Source organism: Siphateles boraxobius, unplaced genomic scaffold (genome assembly GCF_051911475.1).
Source record: "Siphateles boraxobius isolate OS27281-9 unplaced genomic scaffold, OSU_SipBor_1 54, whole genome shotgun sequence".
Lineage (NCBI taxonomy): Eukaryota > Metazoa > Chordata > Actinopteri > Cypriniformes > Leuciscidae > Siphateles > Siphateles boraxobius.
In genome coordinates, this window is record NW_027509180.1 from 1020520 (window position 1) to 1048278 (window position 27759).

The 27759-nt window shown below is 41.4% G+C and overlaps 1 protein-coding gene across 2 annotated transcripts; it reads left to right on the forward strand.

The window, feature by feature from the left end:
• Positions 1-1435: 1435 nt before the first annotated feature.
• On the forward strand, positions 1436-24325 carry LOC143714455 (uncharacterized). Of its 2 annotated transcripts, XM_077205673.1 has the most exons (3): positions 1436-1690; positions 2452-2516; positions 22744-24325. In XM_077205673.1, exon 3 carries the CDS (start codon positions 22749-22751, stop codon positions 23910-23912), a length of 1164 nt encoding a protein of 387 aa, XP_077061788.1. In that variant the 5' UTR covers positions 1436-1690; positions 2452-2516; positions 22744-22748; the 3' UTR covers positions 23913-24325. The 2 variants fall into 2 exon arrangements, with proteins under 2 accessions (XP_077061788.1, XP_077061787.1); XM_077205672.1 differs by lacking the exon at positions 1436-1690 and having other exon boundaries at positions 2074-2516.
• The last annotated feature ends 3434 nt before the right edge of the window (positions 24326-27759 follow it).

The following is a 27759-nucleotide window of genomic DNA, read 5'->3' on the forward strand; positions in this document are numbered from 1 at the left end:
AATACAAGCATAACAGATTGTGCAAATCCAGAAGATCACATTTTATTTAATTTTGGCCTTATGGGCAGTTACAGACATTCTGATAGAGGATTGTGTATGTCTGTGTATGTGCACTGCATTAAAGATCATTTGTTTTGTTTTTTAGATGAAGGAAAAGGATACAAAAAGGAAACTATAAAGTCATTTTGGCACTATGTAGATGACACCATATACACATTTAACACATATGACCGACCAGCCGATGCCAGTGCAGAACGCACCTATACTAGAACTGGAACATATATGACTGGAGCGTTTGCAGAAGCAGGAGTTGGACGAGCTCGTGCTGAATTCAGTGTATTGGAGGCAGAAGTCAAAGGCCCCAGTGTTTCAGTTAGGGCTGAAGCCAGTGCGGATGGAGCCGGAGCAATGGTTCAGGCTAATGTCGCCAGTGCATCGGCCAAAGCCGGTCCAGTTGGTGTGGAAGTGAGATATGGGTTTGACACCGGTGCATCTATTAGTTGGACTGGGGTGGAGGTAAAACTCCTGGGAAATGGATTCTCAGTCGGTGTTAAAAGCAGTATAACTTTTCTAGGTTCAGAAGTGTCATGTACCTATCATGGTGCCTAATATATAAACTCATGACCATGAATTAAGCAACAAGCTGAGATAATCAAATTCACATTTGCTTTTGCCCACATTTATTCATTTATCTATTCGTTCAATCATTTATCCATGTAATAATTTAGTCATATATTAATTTTATTATTTTTAATCAAGTCATTTGTTTTATATTTTGAACTTTCTTGTCCCATGAAACAGGATTGCATGGATTGGACCACACAGTTTTGTTCTAATAAATAAAAAACATCACCTATTAATTAGTCATTTAACATTATTTTAATCGCTAAAATTCTTTAATGTAAAAATTGGCTTTATTCTCAAAACAAACATTGAATGTGTGTGTGTGTCGAAGAAACGTTCTCTGTTTGAAATCTGTCTCTGACATGGTGAGCCCGATCTCATCAAAGTGCGTATCTATACAACGAATGTTATTTCTCATGCCATTTATAGTTTTCGCTTGCATATGATACACACTTTATGGCGTGTAATACGCACGCACTCCCCACCCCTAATCCTAAGGGGTTTTCAGTGCGTAGCATATACAAGATAAAATCATTTTTCGCGTATAAATGGCACGAGAAATAACATTCGTGGTATAGATACGCACTTTCATGAGATGGACAGGGTTTCTTCTTAAAGAAACCTTGGATGTCCTGTATCTCCAGTAGCACCTCAATGCAGAACATGAGATCCAGGGGGAGGAGTCGGATCAAGATCCAAGGGGTGGAGATGGGCAGGATTAGGGGTGGGTTTAGGGATGAGGGGTGTGTTTAGGGATCAGGGGGCGGAGTTAGCTAGGTTAGGTGTATGTAAGGTGGGAGGAGTTGGATCTGGATCTGGATTTCATGTTCCGCAGTGAGAACCATCTCTGTTGCGGTGTAAAAATAAATAAAAACCCATTCAGTACATCATGATTCTGTTCACACGTGGAGATGAGCTGGAGGATCTGGATCAGACCATTGATGAATATCTCCAAGATCATGAGGATATCCAGAGACCGGTGACTGAATGTGGAGGAAACTTTCACTAGTATGGCCCAGCATTAGCGTTAAGTTGTGTTCCTCCACGGCTGCTTCCTGTTCCAGAGGTAAATATTGATTTATTAGCGGGAGAAGGTGAGCATCACACTAAGCAAAGTTTTACCGTAGCCTGCTTAAGTTATTTAAATACTTCATATTATGGATATTTGAAAATATTCACAGATGGCTCTAAAGAATCCAAGGGTCATTGTGGTATTGGAATTGATATTCCAGAATTTGGAAAAAGATATGGGTGGAGTGAGTGACCATTGCAGGAAATGATATTCATCATATTTTACAGGAGCAAGGAATGCAGGGACAAAGAAGCAAATATTTAATTATATATCATAATGATACTGGATTAAGTAGAAGAATTTTTTTTGTAATGATTTTATGATTTGATGTATCATTTGCCAACGTCCTTTTTTACACACTCCTGTGTAGTAGTCCAGTAGGTGGCGGTATATATCGTAAAGATATGATCCGCCATTAATCAGAAGAAGAAGAAGTTAGTATAGCTATTTATTACTATGATATTTACTAAGTCTGTGAATCATTTTTTAGAGTGTGTGTCTGACGCGGAGCTCCAGCTCGCGGTGTGAAACGCCCATTAGGAAGTGGTTTCTCTCCCCTTTAAGCATTCGCTCTCAGTCTCACCGTGAAAGCAGAAGCTCAGTGTCTTTTACTCGCTCATACTCAAACATATGTCCTATTTACCGTCTCTTTATCAGTGAATATCGTGTTAAAACTTTGTTGTTAATACTTCATGACGTGTATCCGTGTAATTAGCGAACTATCGCTTCATTCGCGCGTGTGTTTGTCCATGCAGGAGTGAGAGAGAAGGACTTCCGGTGTGTTTTTGCTCATTTTGCCTCGTACTACTCTTCTTTAAAGGTATGTTTGTACTCTTAATGGTTATATAATTTGTTTTAAGTATCAATGTGATTGAATAGCAGAAGTTATAATATGTGTTTGACTAGCATACACATAGGCAACAAAATATAACTTGCAACACACCATCATATAAACACATCAAGAAAATGTGTGTTAATATTATAAGTCTTTTTGGTATTCATGCTGTGTCATTGAATAAGATTGAACCATAGTTATATTTTGTGAAACACTTATCTATTTTGTTGCCTACATGTATATGTGCAATTATGTGTACGGTACATATGCATGCCTTTTAGCATTGACGCTTTCTGTGTTTTTGTTAATTTTGCCTCGTACTACTCCTCTTTAAAAGAGAATAAATGCCATCACTCATCCCATCCGTGCGTGACCATGCTTCTTTCCTGAGGATCTGCTTGATATCTGATACCGTAGTGCTAGCATGAACACGACGGCACGATCAGATTAACTAACTAAGGAATATGACATTTATTCATTTAGGCGAGACACTACAGGTGAATAGGGTAAAACATTTAACTTAGATACCACCATGAAACTTTATCAGTTGAATACACACATGAATAGGAGAAAAAAAATGTATTGCAAGTTTTCTGTAATTTTATGTTTAAATATGCTAATGAGGCTATACCTAATTAAATATGCACTAATTTGCATATATTTTGAAGTGACGAATCTGACCATTTGAAAAAAAAAACAAGGTTCAAAATTATTTTTGCATTTTGTTGATATATTCAATGAAAAGACATTACCTGAGGGGATTATGAATATCTCCTTTTGTTACCCTGTAAATCAGAAAATACTGGCAATAGCCTTAAATTGATTTTCACCCTATTTTTAGGCATAAAATGTCATACAAATCAGGCCAAGAATGATATATCAACAAATCCCTCTGGACAAACCTTCATAGTATAGTTAGGAATACGACTGTAAAGTTTGGTGTATGTAGGTGCTACAGACGTGGAAAATCGTCACAAGGAGTTAGTGATGGGAGTATTGATACAATGTATCGATATATCGATACTCCATCGAGTATCGAAAGTATCGATACTCAAAAAAAAAAATATCGATACTACAGTTTTTTCTTTACCAGTGATTTTGTTTATTTGATAAGAAGTTGAATGCGTACAATATGCATTGAATTGGATGAATAACCTGTTTAGTAAATAGTTGTGTAGTATAACTATTTTCCTGCTTATCTAAACACAAGCAAATGCTGCAAGTCAGAAGCAATCAATCACAGAGAGCGTTCACACACTGCCGACAATGCATTCAAACAGGGCTGCGTTTCCCAAAAGTATCACAAGAAACCATTGATGCGTTTGGGAAACGCAGCCCAGAACAATGCTTAACAGAAGACAGAAAAACATAATATGTTTGAGCTATTTCACAATAAACTAATTTAAATTGTAGCCTACATAGTTTGTGCAAAGAAATTGTTTTTTGAATGTTAAAAGTTCATAGTTCTATTCTGTAACTAATTTTAATATAAATCTGTCAGAATAAAAAGGTTGCATTTTATGGGTGCAACAGCCGGTCACTGGCAGTCCCTTATGAAAATTAACATTACAGTGACCATAGTTCAACTAGGCCTATAATATTTTGTAGATTTCCATGGTTACCGCAACAAGTAAACATTGTAACCACGTGTAAATAAAAATATAATCTAAGCCGAAGTTCCAATTAAGGCGTATTGAATGTTAAAATACACAATATACAATAAAATAATTTTTCCATTACAGATTTGATTACGGATATTGTTAGGTTTACGTATAGCGCAGCCACCGCACTGGCCATTAGGCTTGTTTGCGATGAGCAAAATCTGCGCAGAACCGATCACCGGTGATCACTGCGTAATGCATGCCGGTTAGAAATGTGTCCGAGTGCGGTCCACCTTGCTCTGATGTCATGCTGACGTGTGTCAAAAAGCTCTCGCGAGCGCAAGTGTCGGATTCTGCAGTCGCTCGCAGTTGCTCTCCACCGACTGCGCTGATCAAAAGCATGATGGGAAACGACTTGCTGACGACACAGCTTAATGCTCATTGGTTTAAACAACCGTGATGTATTGTTCTCTTTTAAAATGTTTGATTTTAAAACTCTGATATCATGTTTTATGTGTATATGTTATGTGTGAATATCCCCAAACTCTCGGACAGTGCGATCTCTATGGGTTATGCAATGTCATTTTGTATTTTTTTAAAAACCCACAAAAAAAACCCACATATGTCTGCATTAAAGAAAAAAATATTGATAAACACTTATTTGGAATGGAATTAAATAACAAGTAGGCTACTTTGAGTGTCTTGTTCATTATATTTATTTTCATATAAAAGCAACAGAACTTAAATTACATCCAGTTAATTAGCAACACCGTGCAGGAGCGTGAGTCCCGCGATATCCTCCTTCGACCTCGCAGGTGTCAGACTCTGATCCACTGCGAGAAGCGAGAACTGTCTACTCTCACCTACACCTCAGTCGAGGCAAGGCGCATCTCAAACAAGCCTATTATTATTAATCGAAGGAGCCGTGTGTGTGTTAGCTAATCATTAATGGCAAGGAAAGACCCTTATACTCGAGAGTGGCTCATATGAGGAGTGTTTCTCCCTCATTTCTGCTTCGAGGTCTTGATTGTGGCATTTCTTTGAGGTTTAGAATCCAGCAGCCTATTCCTGTAATTCTTTTGTCTTTTATGAATTTAATAAAGAATTCTGTCTCGTATTCTGTCCAAACATCTACGTCAGGTGACCTGTAAATGTGCAAAAACAGTTTCCATTGCAGTTTTGCGAAATATGTCTTTCATTAAATTGTCTGAAAAACCACCTCATGCAAGCGAAAAAACTTTTTTTGCGTTAAATGGGAGTTTTTGCGAAATTGACGTGTTTCCATTGGGCATATTTTTTTTTCGCACTTTGAAGGGTAATGGAAACGCGGCTACTGAGTGTAGAAGCACGAAAGGCGGAGCTTGAATGTCTAGGTATGTCCCTCTTTGGCTAATGTATATTAGCAACATGCCTGCCGCCATTTGAGCGACTCACTCAGTATGTATTATAAATGGCAGATTCTACGCTTACGAGAATACTTTATTAGTTGATTTAAGTAATTACACATGAATGAGCACATATACGTTTTAAAGAAGAACGTGTTTTTTGCAAAGAATCAACTTAAAAAGTTACACACAATGTATATATATATATATATATATATATATATATTAGATGTGTTTCAAGAGATATATCTAAAGTAAAAATTTCTCTTACACTCCACCCTTTTTTCATATCTTGAAAATAAAATAAAACAGAAATTTCTTTAAGGAAATAAGCATAATACTATAAAAAGGAAAAAGACAAAAAAGTACAACACCCCGTCATTTTTCCATCATCATAGTTTGCCTGTTCGGCCTTTCCCATAACAATTTCATTAGTCAAATTCATGAGCATCTACATCAACACTATCCAAAACCTCAACAATGTAATTTTCTGTGTCAAGCTGGTCCCGTGTCCTAAATCTTCTCATTGTTACATATTCACCACCACGGTCCACTGCCATTAGTCTATCTGTCGCAATTTTGGAAATTATTGATTGAGTACAAGAAATGACACATGGAATTGCCATCAATATTATCAGACCTATGCCCAGCATCGGTGCAACCACGGATATTAACCACTTCGTCCACCCTTCCAGACCCAAAAACCAATCATCTACAGGGCTTCCCATATTTTGTGGAGTGGCTATGGTTTCTTTCATGTGTTGGATAATATCTGATACATTTTTACTCACATCTGGTAAATTGAAACAACATGATGTCCCCAACTTTTTACATACGCCCCCTTTTTCTGCCGTAACCATATCCAAAACGAGCCTATTCTGTATCAAAGCTTCTCTAATTCCTTGTTATTCTTCGTTTAAAAGGTGTAAAGCATCTTCAGTATCGTCGGCTAGTTTCAAAACCTGCCATGCTAATCCATTTATTGTTAACAGACTTGCAGCTGTTCCTCCCCCTACTTGGAAAGACCATCCTGTCATGGCTACTCTGCGAGTCCATGGGTCCCATAGCTTTGTACCTTGATGCATCATAGGCATACTTTTTGACACTGCTCTTTTCTCCCTGTGGTTATCATTAGGTTTTTGTTTACCATTTGTCATATATATATACTAGTACCTATGTCTAAAAGGGCTGGATAACAAAACCCTATCCAATTTCATCCATATTATAAAACACAAATAGATGGAGGCCATAATCTATAATGCCACAAATGTTACAGATGTAAGACAAGAGATGGAACGTTTCCCATTACTGCAAAAATAAGTTTTTCCATTCTGGGAAAATTATTTTCATTAAGAGATTTACACCTTGGAAAAATAGCCAAAAGAATCAAACTTCCCAAAGTTAACACCAGAAAAGAAGCTGGAAGTTCTCCTAGGAGTGGGGAAAGCTCCACTGACAGCTAAACATGTGAGGGACTCACAACCACTTTAGGATCCAATAATTACAGATTTGTTTAGTATTATACATGGCTTAAAGTATTCCGGCAGCGTGCGGCCATGAGGAAAAAAAAAAAAATTGGGAACCTGCGCATGCGGTTTAATATTTTCGAGTCGATTTATTTCACCTACCAATCATATGAGAGGAACGCAGCTCTAACTAACGTTACAAGCCTATGAGAAGCAGAGAAGGGCGGGTCCTGGCAACACAGTATGATTGACAGTATGATTGAAGCCTAGGGATGATGTCCTAGCAATAGATAAAGGACTCAAAAATAAATGGCGCTGGGCGTGGATTGAAGAAAGTAGAGATGGCGAGCCTTTTGGCAATTGGTGCCAGAAACTAAGAGAGCCCGGGGCTTGTTTCTGCACGATTTGCTCGAGGAAGCTTCTGTAAAAGTTTAGTCTTAAGTAGTGATGGCTGATGGGTACCGAAACCCGCTATTAAACGTGACCTGGGACTAAATTATTAAAGACTGCAGTTTCGATAAGCTCAGACATTACCGGTTTTGCTATTTGTACTAGAGAAAATTAGAAAGACACGTATTATTATTTATTATTGCTATATAGGCGTTATATTGCCAGCCATTTCTATATGCGATAAAATAAAATAATTTGTCTGTGATACATTTTTGCTTTTTGCAATCCAAAAGAGAGTGATATCTCTCACGCAGAGTCAAGGCACGCTCACACCAAGCACAATAACTATAAAGATAACTATAATGATAACTATATTGGAGTCCACACCAACGAACGACAACGTCTGTTTATTCTAAGACGTGCGCTGCGGTATCAAAGTGTGTACAACGTCATTGAACATGTTTTTGCTGTTCTTGTTGCATTACACGGCTTTAACCAGCAGATGTCCTCAGCATAGTATGCTTTAAAGTGAAGCTTGTGTTATCGAGTTAATAATGTAACAGTGAATATAGCTGACGTAGTCAATATAGTGGAATAAAAACAACACCTGGTCGTTTTCACCGCGACTTCAGAGGAAGCGCTGGAGACCTGAGCTAATACTTCTCACCGTTTATTCAGAGGGATATAAACGATTGTTTTCCATATCCATTTTCTTGAAAAGGGGCTTGACTTGTCAAACAGTGGTGGATTGTTCTGGACCTCTGCGATTAACTTCTCCACAATGTCGTCTGCCATTTTAAAAGCGCAAAACCTTTGTTTAAATTAGAAGGGATTTTGAGTGTCAGTGAACATCTTGACGGTGTTTTATCGTTCGACAGCGAGAAAAAAATCGTTCTTCTCATATCTTTATCATTATAGTTGTGGTGTGAACTCTGCTATTTTTTAATATGGAGAACGATTTTTCGAACTATATCTATATTTATCGTTATCTTTATAGTTATCGTGCTTGGTGTGAATGGACCTTTACACAACACGAAAGCTCTGCTTAATAAGTGACGATAGCCAAGAGAACTAACATACAAACATCTGGTTACACTTTAAGCCTGTGATATTAATCTCTTTTTATTTTTTCGATTTCAATTTTGGCTTCCAAGCACTAACATAACCAGAAAAGAGACTCTGGGTGTTCATCTGAAAAACTGGGTGTGCCACATTTGTTGTCAGATTACTGTGCAAAATTATTAACCATAACCATATAACCATGCATAACTATACATATAGTTATACATTACAGTTATATATGTATAACTGTAATATATGTATAACTATACACTACACTCAGGATCACCAACAACATAGTCATAACAAAGGGCGAGACGGCGTGGCCTGGCCTTGAATGCCCCAATTATATCATCTAGGTCCCGTTGTTTCTGCAAGTTCTCATTCAAATGTCAGCAACGAGAGGCTATTTAGTCTTTCTGTGATCATGGTTGCTCTGTATCTGGATTTGATTCGGTTCACTGCTGAAAACAAGCGCTCCACAGAACAGCTTGTAACAGGCAATGGGATCAAAACACGCAGTAAACTCTTCATGTTGGGGAAAATGTCCTTGTCACATGAGTCTAAGACTTTAATTAAGGATGGGTACATAATTTAAAATGTAAATTACATTTTAACATTTTGGGCCTTACCTTGCACCCAGCGCAATTGACTTTTGGTGCTTTTCCACTGCTAGTACGGCTCGGTACGGCTTAGTACGGTTCGGCTCGGCGCGGTTCGCTTCGCTTTTCCACTCGAGGTACGACTCGGCTCAGCACGGCTCGGTTCGCTTTAGCTCTGTTTGCTTTTCCACTGCAGTTAGTACAGCTTCAACGTGGATGGGATTATAGTCTGACCGTTATAGTTTATCCGCTCCTCGGCAACTAACGAGAGGAACGTCTGCACTTCGTCCTCTGACCAGGATTCAGCAATTTCTTTTTTGGAAGTTTTCTTTCTTTCTTTTTTCTTCAAGCAAGTAGTTTTAAAACAGGTGCTAAAGTGGTGGCTGTTACTGGCTAAAGTTTAAATCTAGCGGGTTTGATGTCTCGCAAATACAATGACGCTGGTAGTGACGATTCTGTCTGACCAATCAGTGATCTGCAGTGTGTCCACGTCACATTTTAGTATCGGTACGGTACGCTTGGAACCTCAATAGAGGTGGTACCATTTAAAGCGAGCCGTACCGTACCGTCCCATGCAGTGGAAAAGCGCCACAAGTGAGCCGTACCGAGCCGAGCCGTACCATACCATGCAGTGGAAAAGCGCCACAAGTGAGCCGTACCGAGCCGAGCCGTACCATACCATGCAGTGGAAAAGCGCCACAAGTGAGCCGTACCGAGCCGAGCCGTACCATACCATGCAGTGGAAAAGCGCCACAAGTGAGCCGTACCGAGCCGAGCCGTACCATACCATGCAGTGGAAAAGCGCCACAAGTGAGCCGTACCGAGTCGAGCCGTACCATACCATGCAGTGGAAAAGCGCCACAAGTGAGCCGTACCGAGCCGAGCCGTACCATACCATGCAGTGGAAAAGCGCCAAAGTGCAAAGCACAGCAGTTCCCATTTTTGCAAATCATACATAATTTACCCAAATTATACCGATTATTACCCGAAGCTAATTTGGGTGGGTTTCTCCCATCCCCATACAATGTCATTTCTCTGTGTTTTACGGGCCTGTTTATTTCACATTACGCTAGGGTTGCCACCTTTGATTTGTGAAAAAACGGGACACTCAGATGAAATTTGTTTTTGTTTGGTTTTTTTGGGGGGGGGGATCAACCCATATTTGCAAAAATATACTATATTAACAGTTGTAGGTTTTGCGTTTGCTTAATGCAAAACTCTGGTGCTTCTTTGTAGAGGTCGACCGATTCATCGGTTTTGCCGATATATCGGTGCCGATAGTTGATTGGTGGAAAATTGAGTTTAAATTGAGTTTAAATTTTTATTTTATCCGTTATTACCTTAATGTAGGGGAGAGCGGGGCACAACCTAACATATTTTGGTTTTGGCTCAATTATTAAAAAAATAATTAAGTTAGATTTAACTTTTTTTTTTACACAAGCAACATACACATCTCTGCTACAAATGAACACTTAGTTTTTTTCTAGGACCGACCATTTTCATACATTTGCACTGAAAGTGACAGAAGTGCAAATTTGACAACTTACCCCATATGCAGGGTTAATTGTAACACTTGTGTGTAACACATAATTCAGTACTATTTTATCTTTATAGTTTGATATTGTTTGTGCATCTGTCTAGATAGATATCCATACATCCATTCCTCATCCAATCATCCTTCTATTATGAATCAATATCATGGATAGAGATATAGGAAAGGGCTGCACAGTTTTGCAATAAAAAATAAGTAAATAAAATCATCAAATATTGTAATTGCATTTAATTGAAATTTTTCAATTTTTTTCATTGTAATTGCAAATAATTGAATTACATTTGTGTGTGGCAGCTGCATGTAAAATTTTTATTATTAATAATAATAACAGTAATAATAATAAAAATGAGCTTAAAATAAAAATGTAAAGGGTTTATTGCATTAAAAAAGGCTATATTTTTAATAAATAAACAAGTGATCAATGCATAGTAAACTAAATAAAAAATAAAAAAATTCCAACATTGTTTGTGAAAGTCCAACAAAGTTAAATATATAAATAAATACTCAAACCTGAAAAGTTGTGTGGCTCCCTGTTTTCATTTGATTATCATTGTACACTTGGCGGCTTAGTTGTAACACTGCGCTACAACTAAACCCCGCTGTCTAAAAAATATTTTAAACCTAGCTAACATTTGCTAGGAGTTGCTGACATGTTTCAAAATGGTGCTAATTTTTAGCCAACAAGACAGTGATTAAGGCAATATAAAGTTCGATTTGGAAACCTACACACCCGAAAAAAACCTATGATGAAAAAATTTACTTGCATGGTGTCAAGACACTCTTTGTCCAGTATCTTCACGAAATATTATCAAAACTTTCCACAAATTCGCGGGAGAGCGTCTTCTGGCAGCGAGAGAAAAAAAGCGGAAACACAACCTGCTTGATCCTGACTAACTATGTAAAAGGTCCGTGTCGATTTAACCCCGCGTTAGGTTGTGCCCCGCGCTCCCCTACTATGAACTAACAAGAATGATCAAGGTACAATTGTATTGCTCAAATATTCATACATGCAGTAAAAACGTATATTGCATAATGCATATAGTTCATGAAAAGCTAACACATCCTTGTTAACAAATGGGACTTGCAAAAGTGTTACCTATGAAATTTACATAGGTTATGTTTCTAGGTGTTGTAAACCTTTTCCTTCTCAAGTGTAGGAAACTCAGAAGCGGAGGGATATCTTTCACGCAGATTTCTTTATTGAGAACACGAGCTGTAGTCATTCCAATCTAGTCTAGTCTCAGACAGTATACAGTGTAGTTATATATACATTCCAAGAGGGAGGGATTTACATAAAGGGGGCGTGTAAATGAGTCAGCTCCGTTGCCGAGATTTCCTGATCTCATCAGCATAACAGTGTCATGTATAGATAGTGATCCAATCAGCCTGATTGCCTTCACATTATCATAAAGACAAAGGCACAGCTGTATCTTGAGCTTAATGGCCAGGAAGTGCATAAAGACAAAAGTTAATGTCAGACCCCTGAATTGCTTGACTTAATCTTCTTTGAATCTCTACATAGGTTATAGCTAAAAACTACATAGGTTATAGCTAAAAACTACATAGGTTATAGCTAAAAAAAAAAAACTAAAAAAAACACACACATTTGACCTGTAATATTTAAATGTTTAAATTATTTTCTGTAGAGTTTCTGTACGACTTCTCATATTAATATATTCATATTTATATATTTATTTCATTTAGCATATTTCAGTTCAGCACTGTTTTTCTTGGAGTGTTATGTTTGTTTTTAATCCCAGTATCCATTCTAAAAAATATCGGTTAAATAATCGGTTATCGGCATGCACGGTCAAACCTAAATATCGGTAAAATCCACTATCGGTCGACCTCTACCTTTGTTTTTGCATGATTTTCCAGCGCTGTTATTCCTCTATATTTAACTGAAATTTTGGCAGGACACAAAACACAGGTAGCGGAGAACGGGTCTCCATTCAGAAAAGTTTTCTCTTTTCGCCCAGTCTGAGTTGTAGGTTGTATATCATTTTTTCTTTGACACTGGTGGCTCATCCAATTTTGTTGTGTTATCCTCCTCGTCCGTCTCTCCCCCCATTTCACAAAACTGAGTAAAAGGAAAGTTTTAAAAAAGCTAGCTAGCAACTGAACTCACACCGTTTCATCCTGGATGCGTGCGACCGACCGACAGCACAGGCGGTTGGCGATAGGCGATAAGTTGAGCTTTGTATTTCTGCTTCCAATCAAATAAAAGTAAACACCTGGCATTGAACAATCCACTGTTTTACCCGTTTTTACCTGTTTACGGACACAGGTTTGGATGTACACAACCATGAAGAAAACTAGTGCTGGGCGGTATACCGGTTCATACCGAAAACCGGTGTATATTTTCGTTATAATATAAATTTTTAATATACCGCCATACCGATGTATTTAATTACACAACGTTCGGAACATTACGCCGCGCGACACTGTTTCAGACGGACCCTTTACAATGTTGAACTTCTAAGCAGCGACTGCGAGGCGCGGGTAAACAGCAGTGCTCTGGTGTTACGTGACAGGGAAGATGGATGCTGCAGAACTGGCGTAAAACTTCTAATAATAGCCCGGGCTTTTATTTTCCCAAATCGTCGAACTGCACCGGCTTGTATTTGAGACAGGCCTTTATAATTTAGTGTTAAGATGTTGTTCATTAAGTGTAGGCCTAGTCTCTAATCTCTAAAAATCAGACTGCGCTCGTGTTGTTTGAAGACGTGAGAGTGCGCACGCGCGGCCGGGTCGCTCTCTCTGCTCGTTATGCGCCCTGTCAAGCGCAGCAGTCATTCTATTCTATTTGCTTTGGCGGCCGCCAAAAAGCGGACGATTTGACTGACAGGGGCGGGTGTTGCTCCGATTTCGCGTCCAGCCGTGCACGAGCGCAAAACCTCACAACACCCGCCCCTGTCAGTGATTGGTTGGAACACTTTATTTTGGTTTTGAGTGGTGGTTGTACCCATGTGTTTTTGTGTGCAGATCTCAGAGCCTAGGCTGCCTACAGAGACGCGGTTTTTGGACGGCATGCTTATGGGGCGGGCAGCTAGCGGATCGTTAGGAAAGATTAGACATTTATTTTTGGGCCAGAAATCACTGATACAACCTTTAAATACAACCCGAAACAAAAAAACAGACCCGGCCTTTATTTACCCTAACCTGCAGCCTCACCAGGCGCGTAAAAGAGACGGGCATCTATTTGGGACTCGGCTATTATTTGAAGTTTTACAGTAGTAGAGCATGACACAGAAGAACTTGTGCCAAAAAGAGGAGCCGGGTCTGTTGTTTGGAGGTTTTTTTTACTTTTTGTATTGGTTTTTATTGAAAAAAAAAATTGTGAAATTTGCACAGTAAAAGTTCTGTATTTTTTTGACTGCAATTGTCTTTGCATTCTGATTCCTCACTTCATTAGAATCATGACTGCCTCTTATTTGTAAACAACAGCATAGTTTTCTACGGCCATGCAAACCTGTATTACTAGTGTGGAATTATTCTACAATATTCACTAATGACAGTAAAATAGACCATCCTAAGTCAATTTACTGCAGTAATTCCTCTCTCAACCAGTAGAAAATGCTTCGAACACCTGATTATGCATGAAAAAAAAAAAAAACGTCATAAAGCGGAAAACCGGCATAATTTTGAAAAAAATAAAGTGATATAAATTTTTGGTCAAACCGCCCAGCACTAAAGAAAACACAGTAACAGTAGAAAGAAACGGTTTAATTTGAAACCAGGAAATTCTACTTTAGAAGTACATTTTAACAAAAAAAAAAACGTTTCCCGGGACAATTCGTGTCCCAGGAAAGAATATACATTTTCCGGGACTGTCGCTCAAAAAAGAGAACAATCCCTGGAAAACCGGGACGGGTGGCAACGCTACGTTACGCCCAAACCACACGTATGAGTAATGTAGCTACTTCTGACCAACCCATTTTAGATTTGCGTCGGGCACAAGAGTCATTTATCCCGCCGTTATAATAGCAGCAGCGAGATCCGCCCACAAAGTTACTTGCGTTTCGGGTTTGATATTTGCATTTCAGATCGTTAAAATACGACGATTGCGCCATTAATGTGAATCAAACAACTAAAGGCAAAGAGAAAAATACTCACAGCTCTTGAATGAATAACTTTAGCTTTATTAAGCAGTTATCTATCATAGTGAAAAGCGTGCAATGTTATTTTACATTTGATTACATTAATAGTTTATCTTTTGAACAGTAATGTTAATATACCTTCCTGAAATTAAATTGTTTTTAATTTGTATCTTTGTTTTATTGTATATTTATTGATTTTTTTTGCCATTTATTTGTACTTTGTTCTTATTGTATCTTATGTATTTACAAATAGATATTTTATATCTGTTTTTTTTACTATAAATATTTAGACATTTCAGAATATAAAGCTATATTAATTAAATGAATTAATAATTAATATAATATAATTGTTACGGTGTTTATTCATTTTGTCATGTTTCTGGTTTGTGGTTTCTCTGTCTTTGGTCTTTTATTCAGTTTGTGCCTTGTTAATTGTAGTCTGTTATCCTAGTCATGTCATTATTAGGTCCCTTGTTTCAGGTGTGTTGTCTTGTTAGGTTGTATGGTCCCGCTCGGTGTTCTGATTTGCCCCAGCTGTGTCTTGTTCCCTCATCCCGTCTGTGTATTTAAATCCTGTCTGCTCTTTTGTTCGTGGTCAGTTATTGAATGTATGTTTTAATGTGCGTACCACGAGTATCTTGTCTGTTCTGTAGCCTATCTGTAATTAAAGTCTACTGCTGCATTTAGATCCGCCTACTGCCTTTGCTTCCACGCAAATTCGTAACAATAATAATTGTAAATTTGTTTCTTTTTAAATAAAAAAAACCCCATTGCGACGTGATATATAGAACTGATAAGAATACTGATAAGTTGCCATGAAATCAAAATTCTAGTTTTGTCTTTTATTATAAAACGGTTTGTTCTGGTCCTTGATTCTGATTGGTTAAGCCATGTTCGAAGTTGTTGTAAAATTCCCGTAAACGTACAGCTGCCTGCATTACATAAGTATCGCTGCGCCACTGAGTGTGTGTGTGTTGCTGCATTTGTTTTGTTGCATGGCAACCATTCCTCTATACATATTAATGACCAAAGAAACAGAAGGAACTAAATTATTTGGTGGAAGAATAATATTATATAGAGACCTGCACTCCCGCAGGATTCAACGCAACAGTGCAGCGCGGGACTAGATTTGATGGCCGAGTGTTGACGCGGGCGGTAAGGTAACGTGGGTGCGGGTTGCAGAAGAATAAAGTGAATTGCGGGACTCCCGCAAAATAGAAATATCTCAAAAAAAACATCTAAAACAAATAAATTGTTATTCATATGTTGCACAAAAGCAACATGAATAACTAAAACTACACTGAACAAATTATAAACGCAACACTTTTGTTTTTGTCCCCATTTTTCATGAGCTGAACTCAAAGATCTAAGACTTTTTCTATGTACACAAAAGGCCTATTTCTCTCAAATATTCTTCATAAATCTGTATTAGTGAGCACTTTCCTTTGCCGAGATAATCCATCCACCTCACAGGTGTGGCTTATCAAGATGATGATTAGACAGCATGATTATTGCACAGGCCACAATAAAAGGCCACTGTAAAATGTGCAGTTTTATCACACAGCACAATGAGACACAGATGTCGCAAGTTTTAAAGTGAGCATGCAATTGGCATGCTGACTGCAGGAATGTCAACCAGAGCTGTTGCCCGTGAATTGAATGTTCATTTCTCGACCATAAGCCGTCTCCGAAGGCGTTTCCGAGAAATTGGCCTCACAACCGCAGACCACGTGTCACCACACCAGCCACCTTTGCAATAAGTATATATAAGTATATAAATAAATATTCCAAGATTAACTGTTAGTGGTATTATAACAAAGTGTAAGCAATTGGGAACAACAGCAACTCAGCCACGAAGTTTTAGGCCACATAAAATCACAGAGTGGGTCAGCGCATGCTGAGGCTCACAGTACGTAAAAGTCGCCAACTTTCTGCAGTCAATATCTACAGACCTCCAAACTTCGTGTGGCCTTCAGATTAGCTCAAGAACAGTATGTAGAGCTTCATGGAATAGGTTTCCATGGCCGAGAAGCTGCATCCAAGCCTTACATCACCAAGTGCAATGTAAAGCATAGGATGCAGTGAAGCAGCCGCCACTGGACTCTAAAAGCAGTGGAGATGCGTTCTCTGGACTGACGAATCACGCTTCTCTGTCTAACTGCATTGTGCCAAGTGTAAAGTTTGGTGGAGGGGGGATAATGGTGTGGGGTTGTTTTTCAGGGGTTGGGCTTGGCCCCTTAGTTCCAGTGAAAGGAACTCTTAATGTTTCAGCATACCAAGACAATTTGGACAATTGCATGCTCCCAACTTTGTGGGAACAGGTTATTGGGGGATGGCCCCTTACTGTTCCAACATGACTGCGCACCAGTGCACATAACAAGGTCCATAAATGTCAGATTATATATTTAGACATCTGTCTAGTTTAATTTCCCCTTTGTCGTATTCAGACAATACAGAAACACTTTGGGCCGTGTTGGAGACCGTCTCGGTTACGTATGTAACCCTAGTTCCCTGATAGGGAACGAGACGCTGCGTCAAACGCTGCGGGAACGCCCCTGCGTTGTGCGTCATGAAGCACGTATGGAATCAGCCCAATGGAGAGATGAAACGTCATAGGCGGGTGACGTCATCGACCAGGAAACTATAAAGCACCCCAAAAACACAAGCGCATTAGCTTCTGATAGGCTTGAAGGAAGCGCTAACGGGAGTGCCGGGAGTATGGCGGAGCGACGCAGCGTCTCGTTCCCTATCAGGGAACTAGGGTTACATACGTAACCGAGACGTTCCCTTTCAAGGGAGCTTCGAGCTGCGTCAAACGCTGCGGGAACGCGAATACCCACGTCGCCATAGGACCAAATGACCGTCATGTGAGACTAGCGCACAGAGGACGAGAGCACCTGTGCCCCAGGGGTAGAGCTTAAGTCTAGGTCATAGAACTTAATAAAAGTATGCGGTGAAGACCATCCAGCCGCATCACAAACATCACTCAGGGAAACCCCCGACAAAAGAGCTTTAGAAGCAGCCATACTCCTGGTAGAGTGAGCTCGGACAACCAAAGGTGAAGGCTGGCCAGCCGACTCATAAGCAAGTGAGATAGCCTCAACCACCCACTTGCTCATTCTCTGTTTAGACGCCGGACACCCTTTCCTGGGTGGCCCGAAACATACAAAAAGTTGTTCTGATTTCCTCCACAGGGCAGCTCTGTGGACATAAGCGTCTAATGCCCTAACAGGGCAGAGTGAATTAAGTTTCTCCTGGTCCGATGACATAAATGGAGGAGGACAGAAAGCCTGCAGAACCGTAGGTCTAACAATATTAGTAGGAACCTTAGGAACGTAACCTGGTCTAGGATGCAGAAAAGCTTTAACCATGCCAGGTGCAAATTCCAGGCACGAGGGTGAAACCGACAGAGCCTGCAAATCTCCGATTCTTTTTAGTGAAGAGATAGCAAGCAAAAAGATAGTCTTAAAAGTGAGAAACTTCTCGGGAACTTCTTCGATAGGTTCAAAAGGAGCTAGGGAAAGACAATACAATGGCCAGATCCCAAGTCGGCACCCTCGTACGAACTGCTGGCCTCAGCCTCAAAGTGCCACGGAGGAAACGAGTTATAAGCGGGTGTCTCCCAAGAGAAACTCCACTGAAAGGGACGTGGTAAGCAGCTAGTGCCGCCACATACACCTTTAGTGTGGAGGGGGATAACCCTGTGGAGAAGCGCTCCTGCAGGAATTCCAGCACTGCACCCACTGGGCAGTTAACTGGGTCCTGCAGGTGTTCTCCACACCAAGAAGTGAAAAGTTTCCACTTCAAGGCATAAAGCTTCCTCGTGGATGGAGCTCTGGAGTTAAGAATGGTCTCAACAACCTCGGTTGAGAGACCGGAGTCTATGAGCTGGGCCCCCTCAGAGGCCAAGCCCACAGTTTCCACAATTCTGGGCGGGGGTGAAGTATCGTGCCCCCCGCCTGGGAGAGTAGATCCCTCCTGACCGGGAGCTCCAAAGGAGAACCGTCCAGGAGAGAAATCAGGTCCGCAAACCATACTCGGGCCGGCCAGAACGGGGCTACTAGTAGTAGACTGACCCCGTCCCGGCGGACCCTCTCCAGAACTCCTGGTAACAGAGCAATCGGGGGAAAGGCGTACAGACGTGACCTCGGCCACGGCTGCACCATAGCATCCAACCCCAGGGGGGCTGGAAGAGTGATGGAGAACCACCGATGACAATGAGTGGTCTCCTTGGAAGCGAATAGGTCCACCTCGGCGCGACCGAAACTCAACCAAAGGAGCTCCACCACCTCGGGGTGGAGTCTCCATTCCCCTGGCCTCGGCCCCTGCCTCGACAGTGAGTCTGCTACCACATTCAAATACCCAGGGAGATACATTGCTCTCAGAGATAGTAGCTTCCCTTGGGACCACAGGAGGATCTGACGGGCCAACTTGTAAAGCCGGCGAAACCGCAGGCCCCCCTGATGATTTATATAAGAGACCACCGACGTGTTGTCTGATTGAACTAACACATGATGGCCTCTCAGGTCTGTTAGGAAGTGTTTCAGAGCCTGAAACACAGCCAACATCTCTAGACAATTTATGTGCCACGAAAGATGATGATCTTGCCACAGACCTTGGGCTGGGCGACCACTCATGACCGCCCCCCACCCTGTGAGGGAAGCATCCGTCGTTAGCGTTATGCGACGACAAAGAGCCCCCAGCACAGGACCTTTGGATAGGAACCAAGTTTCTCTCCACATGACCAGAGCACGAAGGCAGCGCCGCGTGACTTTGAACGTGTGGAGCGGATTTCCCCTCGGGGAGAATCCCTTGGTCCTGAGCCACCACTGTAGCGGTCTCATGTACAACAGGCCGCAAGGTATAACGTTGGACGCTGCTGCCATCAGACCCAACAGTCTCTGAAACTGCTTGACAGTGAGTAGCTGGCCTAGCTTCACTTGTTTCACAGCTGAGAGAATCGAAGCGATGCGGGTCGGAGAGAGTCGCGCCCGCATCGATACCGAATCCCAAACGACACCCAGAAAAGTGGTCTTCTGGGAAGGAGATAATACACTTTTCTTTGCGTTCAGCCTCAACCCCAACTTTCTGATATGAGCGAGGACGACATCTCGATGCCGAACCGCCATCTGCTCGGTCTGAGCTAAAATCAACCAATCGTCGATGTAATTGAGAATACGAATGCCCTGAAGCCTCAGAGGCACTAGTGCTGCATCCATGCATTTCGTGAAAGTGCGGGGAGATAAAGCTAGGCCAAATGGAAGAACCCTGTACTGGTACGCCTCGCCCCCGAAGGCGAACCTCAGGAACTTCCTGTGTTGTGGAAGGATGGACACATGGAAGTATGCGTCCTTCAGATCTATCGTGACAAACCAGTCCTCGGACCTGATTTGAGACACGATCTGCTTGATAGTGAGCATCTTGAATTTTAGCTTCCCTACCGAGCGATTCAATATGCGCAGGTCTAAAATTGGACGCAACCCCCCATCCTTCTTTGGAACGATGAAATATCGGCTGTAATAACCTGACTCCAAACTGGGAGGAGGAACCCGTTCTATAGCCTCTTTTTGAAGGAGCGTTTTCACCTCTTGTTCCAATACCAGAGCCTGCTCGGGGCCCACCACTGTGTGCAGAACCCCTCTGAATTTTGGTGGACGACACCTGAACTGGATAGCATAACCCTTTTCTACTGTCTGCAGGACCCAATGAGATATTTTTGGAAGGCTTTTCCACTCTGCCAGAAATTCTACTAAGGGTACCAGCCTCTCGAGACTGGCCTCTGGTGTAACTTGAGCAGCAGACGCAGCGCCCTGTAACGGCGCACCGGCAGGGAACAACTGGTCTGACCGCTCTGAGACCCTCCTCAGAGGGAGCGAGCGTCCCTCGGGAAAGCGCTCGCTGGGATCGTCTGTGCCCCGGCATAAAGGCGGGGTTGGCAGAACGAGCCCCTGAGGGCACCGAGGAGGAATGGGCACCGTAAAAAGAGGTGAACACCTTTCCGCCTCGGTGGGGACCACCCTCAGCATCCTGAACGGCTTGGCGTCAGGACTTCTTCTTAGCCGAAGCCTTCTTAGCCAATATAACTATCCTCAGATCAGTTCTACTGGGAGAAGGCTTCGGCTGAGAGTGTCGCGGCTGAGCCCACTGTCCAGCAGGGGGAGCACGAGACGCGACACTCTGCCTCTGCTGCGCTCTATGTGATGAGCTCGAAGACGGCCGGGGCTGCTCCCGCCCAGCAGCCCCAGGGACATGAACTTTAAGGGGAAGAAACTTTTTAAAAGCTGCAGTTTGTTTCTTTTCTTCTTGGAATTTATCGATAACTGAATTCACAGCATCACCAAACAACCCCATGGGAGAAAGAGGAGCATCTAAAAGAAAAGCTTTTTCTCTCTCTTTAATATTAGTCTGATTTAACCACAAATGTCTTTCTGCGGCCACCAGAGCTGCCATAGAACGACCCATTAATTTGGCCGATTCTCTGGTGGCACGCAGGGATAAATCAGCAGCCTGACGCAGTTCGCGAACTACGTCAGTACTGACCTCCTCACTCTCACTCATGTCCCTTAGCAGATCAGCCTGGTATGCCTGCAAGATTGACATAGTATGCAGACATGACACAGCCTGACCTGTTGCCGAATATGCTTTACCCACCAAAGCCGAAGTGTTTCTTAAAGGCTTGGTGGGTAATGCCGGTGCCTTAAAAGATGATGCTGCTTCGGGGGAGAGATGGCTCGCAAGCGTCTCTTCCACACGAGGCAAAGCACCATAACCATGAGCCTTGGCTCCCATAATATTAGCGTATGTTGAAGTCTGGGGACTAAACACTCTATATGACACCGGTTTTCTCCATGATTTCGACACCTCGGTGTGGAGATCATGGAAAAACGGCAGGCACCGGCGTGGAGGCTGCACACGTGACGGCAAAAATCTCTCATCCAACTTTGATTTAGAAACAGACTCCTGTCTAGTCACTGGCCATTCAATATTAAGTTTTTCAACAGCTCTTGTTAACACCTCCATAAGCTCATCACTCTCAGGAGTGTGGGGTGGCGAATCCTCCACATCTCCCTCAACACTAACAACATCAAGTTCCTCAGAACTGGGTAGCTGCAGCATTGGTGCCTCAGCCCGAGCGGAAGAAACCGCAGCGCGTGCTTCCGAACCCGGGACTGAGGCACTGGATCTCACAGGTGAAGGGAGAGATAAGGCAGAGCCCGTCTCAAACCCCGCTGTGAGATCCATCTGCGATCCCCACGATAAGCGCCGCCGCTCTGCCTCGGCAGAAGCGGGACCCGAACCGCGGGGAGCGCGCACCGAACCGCTCTCCTCAAAGAGCGATCGGCGGGAGCGGAGCGTCCTTAACGGCAAACGCTCGCAATGCTCACAGTCTGCTCCCTCGAGAGCAAACTGGGCATGCTGAACTCCCAAACAAACAACACAAAGATCATGTGTATCCCCGCTCGTTAAATAACGCGAGCAGGGAGGAACACACTTTCTAAACTGCTGTTCGTCCGCCATAATCTCTCAATATATATATATATAGGGATAAATTGTTTGTGTGGTGCAGGGTATGTAAGACAGACAATATCACACAGGGACAGATTCACATGTAGCGCGACTGAAAGCACAGAAGCTAATGCGCTTGTGTTTTTGGGGTGCTTTATAGTTTCCTGGTCGATGACGTCACCCGCCTATGACGTTTCATCTCTCCATTGGGCTGATTCCATACGTGCTTCATGACGCACAACGCAGGGGCGTTCCCGCAGCGTTTGACGCAGCTCGAAGTTCCCTTGAAAGGGAAATTTAGTTTTCAAAAGCATTAATGTTAATTCTGCAAGAAAAAAAAGTTAGTTGTGATTAGTTCCAAAAATTCCAAAACAAGATCAATGTACCTCATTCATGGAAAGATACTTATTTGATCAAAATTATTGTAGTATTTTATGGCAGTTGTCTATTACATCAGAGCTCATTTTTATGTCCTTTCACTTCATATTTCTCTATTTGAATTATTTTGATGTACTGAAAATGTAATAAAAAAATTTTTTCTTTCATGTCAGAGCTGATGGAAGTGAAGGAGAATCATCACCTGAGAGTTCGCTCTGGAGAGAAGCCGTTCACATGTGATCAGTGTGAGAAGAGCTTCATGAATTCTGATAAACTTAAAAGACACATGAAAATCCACTCTGGAGAGAAGCCGTTCACATGTGAACAGTGCGGGAAGAACTTCATGGATTCTGATAAACTTAAAAGACACATGAAAATCCACACTGGAGAGAAGCCATACGCATGTGATAAATGTGGGAAGCGTTTCACAGAATCAGCAAACCTTAAGAGTCACATGATGATCCACACTGGAGAAAAGGCTTTTATGTGTGATCAGTGTGAAAAGAGATTCTCAAACAAACATTATCTTAAGATTCACATGAGAGTTCACACTGGAGAGAAGCCATTCACATGTGATCTGTGTGGAAAGAGTTTCGCAAAAAAATCAAGTCTTGAGCGTCACATGAGAATTCATACTGGAGAGAAGCCGTTCATGTGTGATCAGTGTGAAAAGAGATTCAGTCACAGAAAAAATTTGAATGATCACATGATGATCCACACTGGAGAGAAGCCGTTTACATGTGATCATTGCGGCAAAACATTTCTTGGATCATCAAACCTGAAGAAACACCTGATAGTTCATACGAAGGAGAAGCCGCATTCATGTTCTGTGTGTGGAAAGAGTTTTTCATGGATGTATAGTTTACAAACACATCAGAAAACTCACACTGGTGTGAGAGAGTACATGTGCTTTGAGTGTGAGAAGACTTTTACTACAGCGATATATTTAAAACGGCACCAGAGGATCCACACTGGAGAGAAACCTTACAAGTGTTCACACTGTGACAAGAGATTCAGTGTGTCAGCAAATCTGAAACCACATGAGAGGACCCACACTGGAGAGAAACCTTACAAGTGTTCACACTGTGACAAGAGATTCAGTGTGTCATCAACTCTGAAAACGCACGAGAGGATCCACACTGGAGAACAACCTTACAAGTGTTCACACTGTGACAAGAGATTCAGTCGATCAGAACATCTGAAAACACATGAGAGGATCCACACTGGAGAAAAGCCGCACACGTGTGTTCAGTGTGGAAAGAGTTTCTCTGTTAAAAGTCACCTGAAGATACACATGAAGATCCATGCAGTGGAGAAACCACTGAGTGGAGAAACCAATTAGTTTCCTAACAGCCATGATGAGTGACAGGACAGATTGTAGGGGTGGGCGTTCTGACGATTTTATATTGTGATCTTGAAGACAAACTACTTTTCAATTGAACCATCGAGATTGTGATCTTTTGTCTTCGTAAAATGTTAAAACTACAGTGTAATCACCATGGGAAAATCTCAGAGTAAAACTGGGAGTTGTGATACACCGGTGTTTTGCCAAATGAGAAGTGTATGTATCATCTTTTTACTCTTTTAATTCCTTTTATAACTGTATCATATATCTTTTTAAATTCCTTTTATAACTGTTTAAACTTTCCTTGCTTTTATTTTGTGATTATTTTAATTCCTTTCTGTGTAAAGCACTTTGAATTGCCATAGTGTATGAAATGTGCTATATAAATAAACTTGACTTGCCTACAGCAATGACTGCCTACTAGATGGTTGTGCCGACTGACCAAATTATAACGTGTCTCTATCGTGTGTCTTTCATGCGTGGTGACGCATTTTAAAAATGTAACATTTCAACGCGAGCCAGTAATAGGACTGTGAAAGGACTTTTAGTTTCGATTCCGATTATGAAAACGTGATAAAAAACGGAAAACGCAGACTAAATCGCAGAATCCAGTCATAAAAACGGAATTTATAAATCTCACGGAATCTATACAATTTTTGAAGAATAAACTTGAATTGAAATTACTATTATAACTACATGTATGCATTTAATATGACGTAGATAGTATGGATTTTAATGAATAAAAACAAAAGTAAATATAGCTGCAAGCAGCAATACGGGGCCAAGACGCTGAAAGGCCTGTAGCACAATGCGGAGCCCGAAGAGCAAAGACAGCAGAAATAGAATGTACATGAAGAACAGATGGGTTCAGAAGTAAAGATAGGATGAAATCAAAATAAACAGAAGTTCTGATGAGAACGAACAAAGAATGTAGAAAAAACACACTTATTTCTAATCCCAGTATAAGAAACATTAGTACAGCTCTTACCCAGGTAATAAAGAAATTAAAATGACAACTTTATACAAAACTTTCCCCTTTGGGGACAATAAAGTGTATTTCATTGATTTCATTTACACAGCTGCCAAAGTTCAATAGTTCAAGTGAGAATCAACTCAAAAAGAAGAATTTGTATATATGCACCACGTGTTATATTTAAGTTCTTAGAAAGACAAAATGTTTTGAACAGAAGCAACTTTTGCATCACTTCTGGCCGCAGTACCACTTGCAGACTGGGCATGTGCCACACAGGATTCAAGTGGAATGATTTGGGGCTTATGGCATGTGGTTTTACAGATTGCTAAGCTAACCAACATAAGACAAACACAGGCAAAGTCAACTTTAGAGAGGAATTTCTTGGGAATGGTAGCAAATATAAAAAAATCTGTTCAGTCATTTCTGTGCGGCTCGGTCTAAATAACATCTGATAAAATTTTGGACTAAATTGAGCAAGATTTGAAGGAGGAGTAGCGAAAGAACTGTTTTTCATTTGCTCCAATATGGCGGACAGTCACATTGTTAGAAAATGACAAATCAGATATCGTCTGAATTGGCATAAGCCAAGGAACATAATGACATAAAGAAATCAAAATTTTAACAATGTTTCCAAAAATTATAAGCAGTTTTGCAAAATACCTTATATCTCTGGAACACTAGGTGGCACTGTGTTCAATCTTCTCATGTACCTTCAGGACATTGTGTCGATGATCCATACTACATTTTGTGAAGATATGTCAAATAGTTTAAAAGTTATTGCAAATTATGACAAAATTCAAAATGGCGGACACGTGGTACATCCAATCCTGATACCACATTTATGATTTTCTGACAAACTGTTCAAAAGTTATTGACCAAAATAGCAATTTTCCATATCTCAGACCCGCTGTTCCCAACTTTGGCAGGGACCCTCAAATAATGCTTCCGATGAAGCGTACCAATTTTCGTTTCGATTGATCAAACTTTGGCCGAGATACAGCCTCTGAACCAATTTTGGGTCGACCTCGTTAAGTTTGCGACATCATAAAAAAAAATTCTAGTATAACAAAAAATTCTGTTCAGTCATTTCTATGCAGCTCAGTCCGAAGATCATTTGAGCACATGTTTGGACAAAATTGGACAAAATTTGAAGGAGGAGTAGCGAAAAAACTGAATACTGTACTTTTCAAAATGGCTACTACTGTAATGGGCGGAGTCTTACTGTAATGGGCGGAGTCATAATGTAAGGTATTGGTTGTGATCAGAATGATGAGAGGAATCATGTGTACTACGTTTCATGTCTCTAGATCAAAGGGTTCAAAAGTTATAACCATTTCAATGTTGAATTTTTGAACTGGTGGTGGCGCTATAGAGTTGGTCCTGGAGACTCAAAATTTGGTCCAATTACTATTCATTACCATCACTAGAAGTGTACCAAATTTCATAATTGCCCTATGTATGGTTCAAAGGGCTGCCATAGACTTCCACTAGGAAGAATAATAACAAGAACTGCAAGCAGTGATTGCGGGGCCAAGCACCTTTTGGCCATGTTTTACATATTTGGATTTAATTTGGATACTTATTCAACTTGCCCATTGTTCAAATCAAAATTCCCATTGTTAAACAGTTGCTACATATTGAATTATTAGAAAATCTTCAAAGCTATAACCTTTTTTTACACAGCATGGTAGTCATACACAGTGGTTTGTTGGTAACTTAAGTGGTAACTCCAGTGCTCAAAAAACCAACATTAAACACATCACTTTTAGAGAATTACAGACCTGTCTCTCTCCTACAATTCATTGCGAAAACACTTGAACGAGTTGCTTTCAAGCAAGTATCAGCTTTCCTGTCTCTGAACAAACAGCTGGATGTCAACCAATCTGGCTTCAAGAAAGGGCATTCAACCGAGACTGCATTACTGTTGGTCACAGAAGCCCTGCGGATCGCAAAAGCTGCTTCCAAATCTTCAGTTCTCATTCTCCTCATCTCATCATATCCTTCTGTCCACCCTCTCATCACTGGGCATCACTGGAACTTCCCTCCACTGGTTTGAATCCTATCTCACAGGTAGGTCCTTCAGGGTCGCATGGAGAGGTGAGGTATCCAAAGCACATCGACTGACCACAGGGTTCCCCAGGGTTCAGTTCTTGGACCGCTCCTCTTCTCCATTTAAACACCACATCACTAGGACCCATCATACAGGCACATGGTTTCTCTTACCATTGCTATGCTGATGACACCCAGCTCTACCTCTCATTTCAACCAGATGATCCCACAGTAGCTGCACGTATCTCTAGCTGTCTGGCGGACATCTCGGCATGGATGAAGGAACATCACCTGCAGCTCAATCTGGCAAAGACTGAGCTTCTCGTTCTCCCTGCCAATCCGTCTCTACAGCACGACTTCACTATCCAGCTAGAGTCATCCTCAATCACCCCGTCAAGGTCGGTCAGAAATCTTGGAGTAATCTTTGATGACCAGTTGACCTTCACAGACCACATTACAAAGACAGCTCGATCATGCAGGTTTGCAATGTATAACATCAGGAAGATCAGGCCTTTCCTAACTGAGCATTCAACACAACTTCTCGTCCAGGCCCTGGTTATTTCTAGGCTTGATTACTGTAATGCTCTTCTGGCTGGACCTCCATCATGTGCAACTAAACCTCTACAAATGATCCAGAATGCTGCTGCTCGTCTTGTCTTCAACGAGCCCAAAAGGGCCCACGTCACTCCTTTGTTCATCTCTCTGCACTCGCTGCCCGCATCAAATTCAAGGCATTGACGCTTGCTTACAGATCTACCACAGGCTCAGCTCCCTCCTACTCGCTCCTACGAGTCTACATCCCTACCAGAAGCCTACGATCGG

Excerpts from the sequence above, each read along its gene's own strand:
- LOC143714455 (XM_077205673.1), top strand. The coding sequence starts at position 22,749 with ATGGAAGTGAAGGAGAATCATCACCTGAGAGTTCGCTCTGGAGAGAAG.